This window comes from Aspergillus pseudotamarii, assembly GCF_009193445.1.
Source record: "Aspergillus pseudotamarii strain CBS 117625 unplaced genomic scaffold BDV38scaffold_26, whole genome shotgun sequence".
In the NCBI taxonomy this organism is placed as follows: domain Eukaryota; kingdom Fungi; phylum Ascomycota; class Eurotiomycetes; order Eurotiales; family Aspergillaceae; genus Aspergillus; species Aspergillus pseudotamarii.
The window spans coordinates 1-11,815 of NW_022475040.1; the positions used below are offsets into that span (position 1 = coordinate 1).

At 45.6% G+C, this 11,815-nt stretch overlaps 4 protein-coding genes across 4 annotated transcripts; 3 read left to right on the forward strand and 1 right to left on the reverse strand.

Annotated features, from left to right (window-relative positions):
• Nucleotides 1-789: 789 nt before the first annotated feature.
• On the reverse strand, nt 790-2,587 carry BDV38DRAFT_271139 (fungal specific transcription factor domain-containing protein; the record flags this gene model as incomplete). Its single annotated transcript, XM_032057258.1, has 4 exons — nt 790-1,046; nt 1,111-1,586; nt 1,643-2,335; nt 2,565-2,587. The coding sequence occupies 4 exons, from the start codon at nt 2,585-2,587 to the stop codon at nt 790-792; spliced, it is 1,449 nt and encodes a 482-aa protein (XP_031913594.1).
• An 867-nt stretch (nt 2,588-3,454) lies between these two features.
• On the forward strand, nt 3,455-5,198 carry BDV38DRAFT_84447 (sideroflexin family transporter). Its single transcript, XM_032064024.1, has 4 exons — nt 3,455-3,878; nt 3,941-4,169; nt 4,237-4,768; nt 4,825-5,198. The coding sequence occupies exons 1-4, from the start codon at nt 3,775-3,777 to the stop codon at nt 4,971-4,973; spliced, it is 1,014 nt and encodes a 337-aa protein (XP_031913595.1). The 5' UTR covers nt 3,455-3,774; the 3' UTR covers nt 4,974-5,198.
• Nucleotides 5,199-5,423: 225 nt separating this feature from the next.
• BDV38DRAFT_282786 (uncharacterized protein) lies at nt 5,424-5,939 on the forward strand (the record flags this gene model as incomplete). Its single annotated transcript, XM_032059880.1, has 2 exons — nt 5,424-5,820; nt 5,881-5,939. 2 exons carry the CDS (start codon nt 5,424-5,426, stop codon nt 5,937-5,939), a joined length of 456 nt encoding a protein of 151 aa, XP_031913596.1.
• A 2,410-nt stretch (nt 5,940-8,349) lies between these two features.
• Nucleotides 8,350-10,136, forward strand: BDV38DRAFT_271141 (major facilitator superfamily domain-containing protein; the record flags this gene model as incomplete). Its single annotated transcript, XM_032057259.1, has 4 exons — nt 8,350-8,406; nt 8,690-9,002; nt 9,055-9,147; nt 9,229-10,136. 4 exons carry the CDS (start codon nt 8,350-8,352, stop codon nt 10,134-10,136), a joined length of 1,371 nt encoding a protein of 456 aa, XP_031913597.1.
• Between the last annotated feature and the right edge of the window lie 1,679 nt (nt 10,137-11,815).

Sequence of the window (11,815 nt, forward strand, 5' to 3'; positions counted from 1 at the left end):
TTTTTTTTTTTTTTTTGGTTGAAGATAGGGAATAAAAACAAAGATATCATTCACTTTCATTGTCCAAGGTTCAGTTGTACAGTTGTATTTACTGTTTACAGTTTAATCCTTCAACGGTGGAGACTAACCCACTTGGTCATCGAAAGTCACTCGGAAGCCACATACTGATTCGGGTTACTCGTTGCTGATCGCTTGCAGCTCAGTCTTAGACTCTCTTCGCATCCTGCGCCATTCAACGGCCGGACATAATGCGACCCTCCTCCACATACTGCAATCATGTACTTACTAACTATATTTTCTCTCCATCTCCTGACTGCATTTTGTTCCTCCAAAACAACTTTGATATGAAGTACTCCGCAAGTGCCACCAGTTCCAGGGTAGAGCTGGCCAGACCCTTCCATGGCTAACAGGGGGGGAAGCTATACGCCACCTCCAGAGATTCGCTTTCCGCCGGGCACAATAACTTAGAACCCCGGCCTATAATAAGAACAATAAAAACCTACCTGTTAGCCCTCTAGGTGACGTAGCCCATTCGGCCGATCGACTCTGATCGACGAGAGATCGCAATTTATTATTAATTTAGCAGGTATATTGGATTTTTTGATATCGCACGGCCCTATTCTGCATGTTCGCTTTACTTACTTCTGACTCTAGAAATATATATAACCCCCCCGAACAAAAAAAAAAAAAAAAGAAAAAAAGGCAAAGACACATGACTCGATACAAATGAATTCTATACTCGAAATATTCGCCACACTCGTAAAGTATCCGAGGAAAACACAAGCACTTCTACTGGTACACAGTCTCATCAAGCGCTTCCTTGACATGCTTTGGAAGGTAATAATTCCGGCACAGTCCGGTCCAGTGAATTCCATCCAACCGTACCAGAGCCAGATTCATCAACGAGGAACCATCGCTCTGCCTTCGAAGCGCCTGTCGCCACATATGCACTAATTGTCTGGCCCTGATGGCTTGATCTTTCGACGGTGCTTGTACGAGTAAGAGTAACATGAAGCTGGAAACCGTCGCAAAACCGATCCGAGACCCTGAGCGCAGATAATATGTTAGATCATGTTTGCTCAGAGAAAAGAGGAGATAGAAGACGCATACATGAAAACCATTGCCCAGCCAAGTCACTATATGCCATTCTCATCACCAATCGGAGCATCTTCGCTGCGCAGTTCTCGGCCGCTTTGAGAACTGCACTCCCCGCACCATTCTCATTTGACAGGTCTATTGCTGGGGTCGGTTCAATTTCGTCAGGTTCCATGATATGAAAGATGTAATCATCAAGGGCCGTGGTGAAGTTGTTTGTTTCTGTTTCTTCGAATAAGGGCGGCGGAGTAGCTGATCGGACCATAGGTCGCAGAAGAGCGCGGAAGATAAACACTTCCAAGAGCGTGTATGCAAAATGAAGACAGGTTAATTGCGGACCTGTCCCGTCGATGGATGCGAAAAGCCTATCATGCAGTCTGAGTGTTGCCGGTAATTGGACGTACCATTCCCTCAGCCTTTGTAGGAGTGGACGAGCAGTTTTGAGAGATTCCGAGAAATTCGATGATAGGCGCTGTGATGACCGCAGAGCGCTATTAAATGCCGGTTAACAATGATACGATTTCTGTATGATAAAGATGTCACCTACTAAAGGTCGTGCTGCACCTCGTCTGCTATTCGAGACAAACGGGCAAAACATTGGAATTGCTGCGCATGCAGTACATCTTGTGTCAGGAGGCTGTTTGGAGGTGACAACAGGGCGATCTGCGCTTCATCAATTTGGAAATCATTGTTGTCGAGTTCTGCTACATCCCACTCATCATTTCTGATATATGGGGGTCTACCCATTAGGAGGCTTCTCCATTTGTCCTCGGCATGAATCGCCCACCATAGTCTTCTTCGCAATCGCCGCTCCCAGGCCGGAAGGCCCATCGGCCCACATTCCAGCTGAAGACCGAGCGATGTAGCAAGTCCGACGAGCAATCCAACAAAAGACCATACAGATGCGCTGTCAGCAACAGCACTTTGACTCTTTTCGGGTGCTTTGTGCAAGTAAAGAAGTCCTGCTTGAAGGGCTGCTAAGTGAGGAGTGTGTATCTCTTGTAGGAGAATCTCCCACACTATGCGCCAGAGCTGCTCAGTTGGCGGCGTTTTGTAAGCGTTGAGAACTGAGAGATACTCGTCAAACTTGGTAAATGGCTGTGCCGAAGCGTATATAGCGGCCAGGAGATGGACCGGCATGCTGTTAAGGACATGTTGATCGGGTGTGATGCGAGTAGAGGTGAGACCGAATAGTGTCCTAGAGATGATAGGAAGAGTAGGGAAGACGAATTTGACAAACCTGTTATGTCAGTTGATGCTAGTGAATCATAGGAGGCGGCCACTAACAAGGCTACCAGCTTTTGGCCGCAGTCTAGGGGAACAAGACTGTTTAACTCATCCCTCAAACTCTGACTCCTGGGAATCGCTGTTTCTTTCTTTGTGGACGCATACAACTCGTCCGCAGTTACTAGGAAGTGAACGGGAATCTTTTCGTCAAGCGGAACCCCTCCCGCATTTCGGAAATGTACCTGATGGAAAAGAAGAAAACCATGGTCGTCGAACTTGCAATGTCGAAGAAGCCATGGGTCTGATTCGCCTGATGCCCCAATGACTTGATATGAGAACCCGTCCAACTGATCCAACGTTTGAATCGCCTGAGCTGGAGGCCTCTCTGGAAAGTGATAAGTTGCTGGAGCCGTCGTAACGGGTTCGCTTGACGGAATATGTCTTGAATCATGGCCAGCTGAAGGGTCTAAGGAGAGGATAGGCTCTGATTGGCATCGGACCAAGTCATCTGTGTTGACTGAGACGTTTGCCTCCTCTACGGGCTGCACCGTCGTCACTTGTCGGGCCGAAGGAGGAGACGCCTGGCTCGCATCCGGGAGTGCTGTCGATGGCTGATGAACAACCTGAAGGCCACCGAAGGTACACAAAGTACCAGAAGTTTGACATCTTTGACAACTATTTCCTCTCTCCGCTTGACATCTTAACTTCTTTCGACGACATGGATCACAAGGCGGATGCCTCTTAGAACGATACGGGCGATTATAGCTCGGGGTATGAGGGTTATTTGCATTTCTCGGGGAAATTGACTCCATTCTCTGGCTTTTCAATGTTCGGCGAAAGGTAGTAGGGTAAAATGGATTATTCTGTGTCTGCCGAAAAGTATTTCGGAAACGTTCGGCGAAATAATGATCTGATTCGTTCGGGCTTTGGCCCGGACCAATGTTGTGAGAAGGCGCAGTCAAGAGTCAGTCTAATGGGTCTTGAACAACCGTCCAACCAGCCCCCCTAGTGTAGTCAATGCAGCCCCTAAAGCGATTACAGGAAGTATTCTGCATTTGGCTTTTGAGCAGTAGTAGGGACTGTGTCAGACATTGCAGGTTGTACTAGTGCGTGTTAAGGGTAACCGTGGTCAGGTGCGTGTCTACTACTTCAACAACATGGATGCGTTCTCAAAAGGAGACCATGTTTCTATCCTAGACCACATTTAAAACCTTGTAAGAACAAAATACGAAACTGTGAACTCTGCATCTGAGAACATCTTCGGCCTTTGGTGGATCTTCCCCTTAGCCATATGTCTATGTGTTTTCGGAGGGCGCAAGAGTGGCCCTCCAGGAGGCCAAAAAAACAAAAAAAAAAAAAAAAAAGGAAGGCTTGATGCAGTTTGTCTATTAAAGAAAATTTCTAAAATTATTCTGGTCATCAACTCATACCTTCTTGTCGGACACAATCACAATGTCCATATCACTTCCAGGAAATCGGGATTTGCCCGCGTCGCAATATGATCTCTCGACGTATCTGGGACGTGTTCGTCAATGCGCAGACCTATCAGACCCTAGGTAATTTGACATTCATTTTCCAATAATGAGACATCAGTTAACCCACAATGTGATGCTTAAAGGACATTGTTTACATCCAGCGCCGGACTGCAGAATGCGAAAGACCTTCTCACGAAGTACAGATCGGGGGAAATCCAAAGCATGAGCCCAGAACTGTGGCAGGCTAAGAAGATTGTCGATTCAACCTTGCATCCCGATACAGGAGAGCCAGTGCTTCTACCATTCCGCATGTCGTGCTATGTCTTCTCCAATTTGATTGTTACCGCGGGCATGCTTATCCCGGGGATGAAGGTGAATGCGGACTAAATGATATTTCGTTCTATTACGTATGATAAGCTAATACAATGCTCCATTACAGTGGAAAGGCACCTTGGCCTGGCAAATTGCCAACCAGTCCTTGAATGTGGCCATCAACAGTGCGAACGCGAACAAATCCACCCCTCTTTCCACAGCGGGAATGATTAAATCGTATCTCATGGCGGTATCTGCTTCTTGCTCGGTCGCGCTCGGGCTGAATTCCATCGTTCCAAGATTAAAGTCGGTTTCACCAAGTACGAAAGTGATTCTAGGACGCCTCGTCCCTTTCGCAGCTGTTGCCAGTGCTGGTGCGCTCAACGTGTTCCTCATGCGCGGCGAGGAAATCAGACAAGGAATCGATGCTTACCCATTCACATCAGTGGCAAGTGAAGAAGTAGACACTGGAGAGAAGGCACTGGTGACAAGCTTGGGAAAGAGCCAGAAGGCTGCAACTATCGCGGTAGGCGAGACGGCCATTAGTCGCGTTGTCACTTCTACGCCGGTTATGGTCATCCCACCTCTCCTTCTTCTGCGCTTCCAGAAGACAGAGGTGCTGAAGAGGCGCCCATACCTTGCGATGCCTATCAATATAGGTCAGTTAGCCCCTGTAGGAGTATGATCCATGGCCCATATACTAAGCCTTTTGTAGGGTTGGTCTTCTTGACGTCTGCCTTCGCCCTCCCGTTCGCTTTGGGCGTATTTCCACAGAGATTGGTGATGAATTCCGATCGTTTAGAAGAAAATTTCCATGGAAGAGGAGGTGAGAATGGGCAAGTGGTATTCAATCGTGGTATTTGAGGTTCTTTCATCGATGGGGAGGCGTCAGGGCTATCTATAGCCAGAAACGCGTAGTCATCTGAGGCACATCTGAAGCGTGCTCGCACAGTCTATGGCTTGCCCTAGAGCTTGGTTTATCTGTGATGACCAGTTCCTGAAAATATGGACATAAAAAATAGACTAGATAGCCAAATTTCGACATACGACCAACATTCGTATCGAAAGTTTTGAGTGGCAAGCGATATTAGGCTAATAAAAGAAAGTCCTAGAGCCCATACGTGCTAAGAGGCAGTAGATCCTCCCCGGATAATCGGATGTCGCACAGACTGTTCACGTATACATGCATGAATTTAATGACTTCTGCTCAAGGACGGGTCAGGTGGTACTGATTTGCCTACGATTCCTCTTTCTTGAAACTCTGCTATACATTCTTTCCGCATTCTCGTGCATACCTAAGTATCTTAGGTCAAGATGTCTCAACCACAATCAGATGATTTAGTTGATAGAAACCACCAAATAGAAAAGACCAACCTCCCTCAACAGCAGACAATGTTCTACCCATGTGTCTACACCACGCCATATCCAAAAGAGCCTCCAATGTCTGGAACTCTTCTCGATGAGAAGTTAAAGAATTTCGACGCAGATTTCATCAAACTGGGCGACGAGCTCCGCCGTGAAAGGAAGATGAAGGTGGTAAAATACTACACCCAACACTCGAGTGATGACAAGAAGAGGTTGAAACTGTTGCTACGTTTTGCAATCGCCTCGAAGCTACGTAAATTGCAGCGTTTGCAGAAAAGAGATACCGGTAGCTCTTTGGAGCGTCGAGACTTTGCAGGATCTTCTTCGGGGCTTTCCGGGTCGCATGGTCAGTGTGTCATACATAAATAAGTGTAGAATTTACACTAACGGTTGGTATGATATGAAGATGCTGAAAGGCTGGCTATGGTTCAAGACCTCAACCATGGCTCTCATGTGGATGCCTAAGTATCAGCATGGTGATAATCACCTTGACCCTAGAGAGATAGGAAAGCGGCAAGGCATCTGCGGCGGAACAACTGAGATGTATAAGAGTGTTGACAGATTTCTGGTCGAAATGACTACTTTTCAAATTAATCTAATCCATACATCTTGTTAGGGTTGCACCAAATCTCTGAGCTATTAATTCTCGATCCTTGTACATTTTATACTAGTATTATATGTGGACTGATATTACTACCAGGTAGAAACAAACTCATGTTAAGTCATTTAGATAAGGTTTAGTGCACTGCGTGTCATAAAATAACTAGGGTATACAAGTATATTTTTATATTTCCGATATAGATAACAGTCTCTACTATATTCTAGAAGCAGGTATATCATGTTTCTTTTTATTAATTCACTGTTACTCCTTGCCTTATCCTAGAGGAGCAATATCCAAGTAAAGAATTACCCCGGTCACAAAGTCTGGATTTCGGGACTGTTTGATTGCTTAGAACCAGATGGACTCACTGTCACTCACACAAAATTAAACGGCAGAGATATCTACCTAGCAGTGGCCTGGGAGGAAGGCCCATCGTGTTCGGAGACATTACCGTGGCCCCTTGGGTGAGAGGTGCTTCTGGTGATCTATCTTGCTTAACGGGGAAGCATCCTGAAAATTGCTACCGGAGAAGAAATTTGCAGGACTGTGACTCTCTTATACCACCACTCTCTACTAATTGTCTTTTACCGTAAGCTCTCAAACAATGGCTATGGCTCCGATGACTCCGGCTGGTGAAGCACAGCAATACGTACCTAGTCAGATGAACCATGCGGTTAAACTAATATTGCAAATTTAACCAAGATGAATTACTCTGAGAATTCAATCCGTAGAATAAATATAGCGGTGACTGATGTGGTGATGACCATATGTGACTTTGAGCTTGCTTGATGTTCTACCAAAGCTAAATGTATCAGATTTCGAGAAACTGCTATGTCGAATAAGCTTGGGTCATATGCGAGATACGGTGTCGTGATAATGCAGTCTTATTACCGCGCCAGACAGCAACACGGAAGCACAGGAGCCATGGAATATATAGAATTGGATAAACAGCCGATCAGAATACTCTCAGTCAGTTTTCTTACATTTTATTTTGTCTTTTGATGGTGTTTTTGGGTAGTCGTTATGAGATCTCGCACATGTATTTAGTTCTTTATATATCTAGTTATCTTATTGTTACTTGGATATATCTTCGAGTGGTCCTTCACAGTTCGACGTTATGACGACCATCCTATAATTTAGGGGAGCATACCTCGGTAAGTGACCTACTTAGCATTCTCACTCCCTTCTATCACTTGCTACTCTATAGGCCCCAGCTTGACAGCCTGGGTATCAGTACAGTCGCAAGCGCACCCGTTCTAACGAACAGTGACTAGTTATCGCGACAAAAGCGACAAGCAATTGACTGCTTGTAAATTTTATTAGACACAAAAGAGCATCACAATAAGTTCTGAAAGGAATGACCGACGCTAACTATGGGTACCCTTGCGACAGCTGCCAGACCACAAGACCCGTGACATTTCGATAAGAACTCACTATTCAAAAGTAATAGCGAAGGTTACAGTGGTCTTATCGAGAACGGTAGTCCGGCTAGTGACCTAGCGAGTTTTATTAACAAGTTCTTATTGCGTAAGTCACGATCACGATGAACCCTTGCCTTCAAAGTTCCGCCATTGAAAGACCGAGCATCATCTTTCTTCTCTCTCTTGTCAAGCCAATTATAGTTCTCTTTATTTATGCTAGCGTCACTATCCAAGACAGCCGACTTGGAGGTATTATTCTTGGTACTCAGATAGAGGTTCGCAGCAAGGAATCGGAGATATAAAGTCCCAGAACCCCCAGTCCTTTAGTTCCACACCACATATCAACCCTACGTCACGTGCATTTCATAATACTTCAACATCCCCAATTTAAAGACAAGAAAACATTTCAACATGATTGGGGCCAGTAAGCACCGAGTAATGAATCCCTGGCCATGAATAGACAGTAGGAATTATCCGGTATATATGGTAGGGTTAGTTCAAGATCTAGGTGATTTTTCAAAGGTACATGGCAAAAGCTTCCCGAAATCAGCTTTATATGATTGATGATGGTTGAAAGATATGGTTGATCTGGCTGTTGGTCCTTTTGGTTTTCTTCCTGCCTGGCTTTCTAGGCTTAAGTCGACTTCGGCAGAACCTTGAACGGGCCCCTGCCGAAGTCTAGAAGTACGGACTCTCGACGAACTACCTGCCACCACCATCGACGTCATTAAGTCGTTCTAGATTAGTTGGCAATCCTTCCTGTCCTTTGCATCCTCCTAGTAATTGACCCGGTGGTTATTCTATTTACTACGCCGAAATTGCGAAAAAAAAAATGTAATAAGCGTGATCTGTAATGCGTGGACCTGGCAGATCGCCGGTCAAGGCTATCGGCTCAATTCAACCAATAAACGTTCGAGATGCCCGAGCTTCCCATCAGAAGCATCCTTTCTCACTCCACCCAATACTAGCCTTAATCGGCCACTAAACTAGATGGAGTCTTTTCCTCTTTATGTCTCTCCAGCACTGTTCGGGTTTGCTCTGAAAGCTGCTTCAGCGGTCGGTTTTTTTTAGGATGGGGCTCCAATACCGAGTCCACTTGTCGGTCCCGCAGAGAAGGCATAAGATATTTATAAATATATGTACGGAACCATCCATCGCTCTAATGTATCCTCTGGCAACTTTGCTCTCTCGAGAATCCGCTACTCGTTGCCGTTCTCATTGACTTGGATATGTCAGGCAAAGAAGATCGAAGCTTGGCTCCTTCAAGGACGTCCGAAAGCCCCGAGCTAGCAGATCATGGAAGCTATCCCGAAGGAGGGCTCAGGGCATGGCTGGTAGTCTTCGGGGCGTGGTGTGCTATGATCCCATCCATGGGCTTGCTGAACTGCCTGGGGATCCTACACGTCTGGACGAGCACCCATCAACTTCAGGGATACTCCGAATCAAGCATTGGTTGGATATATGGTGCTTATGGATTCTTCCTTTACGTTGCTGGAGCCCAAGCTGGTGAGTGAGGTTGTTTCAGTTACAAGAAAGGTTACTCAACTGTGTGCAACAGGACCAATCTTCGATGCATATGGACCAGCCTATGTCATTATTCCTGGGTCGATTGGAATTGTAACTGCACTGATATGCTTCAGTTTTAGTGAAGGTATGTATGACTGTATCAACTTCTTGCTGGCATCCCTATTCTATGGTCCTCAACATATACCACAATACTAACGCAATGCAGAATATTATCAGATTTTCTTATCTTTCAGCGTCCTCGGCGGACTCTCAGCCTGCACATTGTTTACACCGGCAGTCTCATGTGTCGGACACTGGTTCAATGTCCGCCGCGGCTTTGCAACAGGCATCGCCTGCACAGCTGGCGGACTAGGCGGCGTGATATTCCCCCTGATAATACTATTCGCAGCTCCCAAAATCGGATTCGCATGGGCCATCCGCATCATCGCACTCGTATGCGCCGTTCTCTGCACACTAGCCTGTCTCCTCATGAAAACGCGACTCCCACGCAACAAAAGAGCAGGAGCCTCCATTGATTTCAAAGCCCTCAAAGATATCAAATACGCCACCACAACCGCAGCCGTCTTCCTAGTAGAATTCGCCGTGTTCATACCAATCACCTACATTGCCTCATACGCAGTCCACGTCGGAATCAACGACACCATCTCCTACGCACTAATCGTCTTTCTCAACCTCGGCGCCGTCCCTGGCCGCTTCCTCCCCGGCCTCATCGCCGACCGACTAGGCCGCTTCAATGTCATGGTCCTCACATCGCTCATATGCGCAGCATTAACCCTAGCTCTCTGGCTGAAGGCAGGAGACAACATAGCCGCCATTATATGCTACGCCGTGCTGTTTGGCTTTTGGAGCGGAGCCGCAATCAGTCTAACGCCCGTGTGTATCTCACAGGTCTGTGCGACAGAAGACTACGGGAAGAGAAACGGGACGACGTTCACGATCGTTAGTATTGGCACTCTCACGGGGATTCCGATTGCGGGTGCTATTCAACAGCACAATGGAGGGGATTATTGGGGTCTTATTGTGTTTGGGGGTGTGCTTTATTTGACGGCTACTGTTGCTTTTGGCGTTGCGAGGGGGGTTTGTGCGGGGTGGGCTTTGAAGACTAGATTTTAGAGAAATAGATATAGACTAGAATTTCATGAAGTGGTTAACACATGCTACAATGATGGAGACATAATTTCCTTGCGTACACATTCCGATCTAGCCAACTCACTCAGATCTAAACACTTGGAAATAATGGCTAGATACTAAGTGAAGTTATAATACATCCTCCACCGAAGCCATCCAAGACTGGTCCCAATATAAAACGCAAGATTTTCACATTGATTGCTACGAAACCCCCAAAAGAAACACAAAGACAGTAATGAGCCACAACACTTCCCAAACCAGACACCAAGCCCAGACATGGAGAACGAAAAAAACGAAATGATACATACCAAAGAGTGCTCGAGCCTGAAACCCACCGCTTAAAAAGGCCAAAAAAAAAAAAAAAAAACTTAATGTCTCAACAAACCGTCTCCTATTTCACCCAACCCCCCCAGAAATGACGATCTCGGTGTTAATTCCCAATTCTTGTTATAAGACTATGTTATTCTTGTCAATAGTTGCCTGACTGTCTTGGTTAACTTGGATTTCGGCGAACATCAGATCTATACATACGCGTGGACCAATGAGAAGCTAATTTCCCCGAAGGGTTGGGGCCTTCTCCACTCAGCTGATGTGTACCTGCCCGAGATCCATACTACAGTATGTATGTATACCTATTTTTTTTTTTTTTTTTTTTTTTTTATTTCTGATTTTGTTTCTTTCTTTCTCACGAGGAGGGTTTTCCTTTTTCTTTCTTTCTTTCTTTCTTTTTTTTTTTTTTTCTTTCTTTCTTTTTTTTTTTTTTTTTTTTTTTTTTTTTGACTAAAATGGCGTTGAAGAGGTTAATGAGTAAATATCAAGAATGGTATGAGTTGTACATACATATATATCAACGTCATAGTCGTTTGTCAAGCTCGAGAGAACTCGATGGTCTGTGATAATATATTTATTCTCTTGGGGCTATTTTCTCCCTTTCTTTAGCTTGCCTCTGCTTCCACAAAGCAAACTCTACGAACCTCCCTACCACTTGAATATATATTATAATGAATGAGAAGTCGAGCCCCAAGAATCTCAAGACGAAGATCCAATCATTCCTCCATAGATCAGACCGCACAAGTGCAACGAGAGTCTCTGACACCGACTCGGAGATCACATTGACAGCCAAGTAAGGATTGTGTATTGTACTTTGAGAAACATCGAGGTATCTATACTGACCTATCTTAGGGATCGAACTGATATTACTAAAGAGTCTCGTGGGGACCCTGTTCTGTATAATGGTATGTTTGTTGTGTTGTTTTAATCTTTGAGATCTTCGAGGAGAGTTGACTTTGAATTCGGGTATAGGAGACCAGTGCTTCGGGACTTGTTGTCGGGGGAGTGGGTATCCAAGATAAAGGGATAGAAGTAGTGAGAGAGTATATGTATGTACAGTAGTGATTAGGAACTTGAGGGACGGGGGTTATTATTGACTTGACCGCACGTAGATAGTCCAACGTGGCGACTGCTTCTTGGCTCTCCCGGAGGGGGGGGGGGGATTGTAACTAGATTGCCATTACTGTTCTTGAGCGGGTTCACGATCCGCCAGAGAAGGCAGGAATAGTCTCGAGGACTGTGGTATCCAGGTCGAATAGTAGTTGCGAAAAGGCTGAAAGTGGTGCTAGAAAGGATTGTCGAGTGCTTTGAGCTGCTGGTTCTTGACCTTTAGC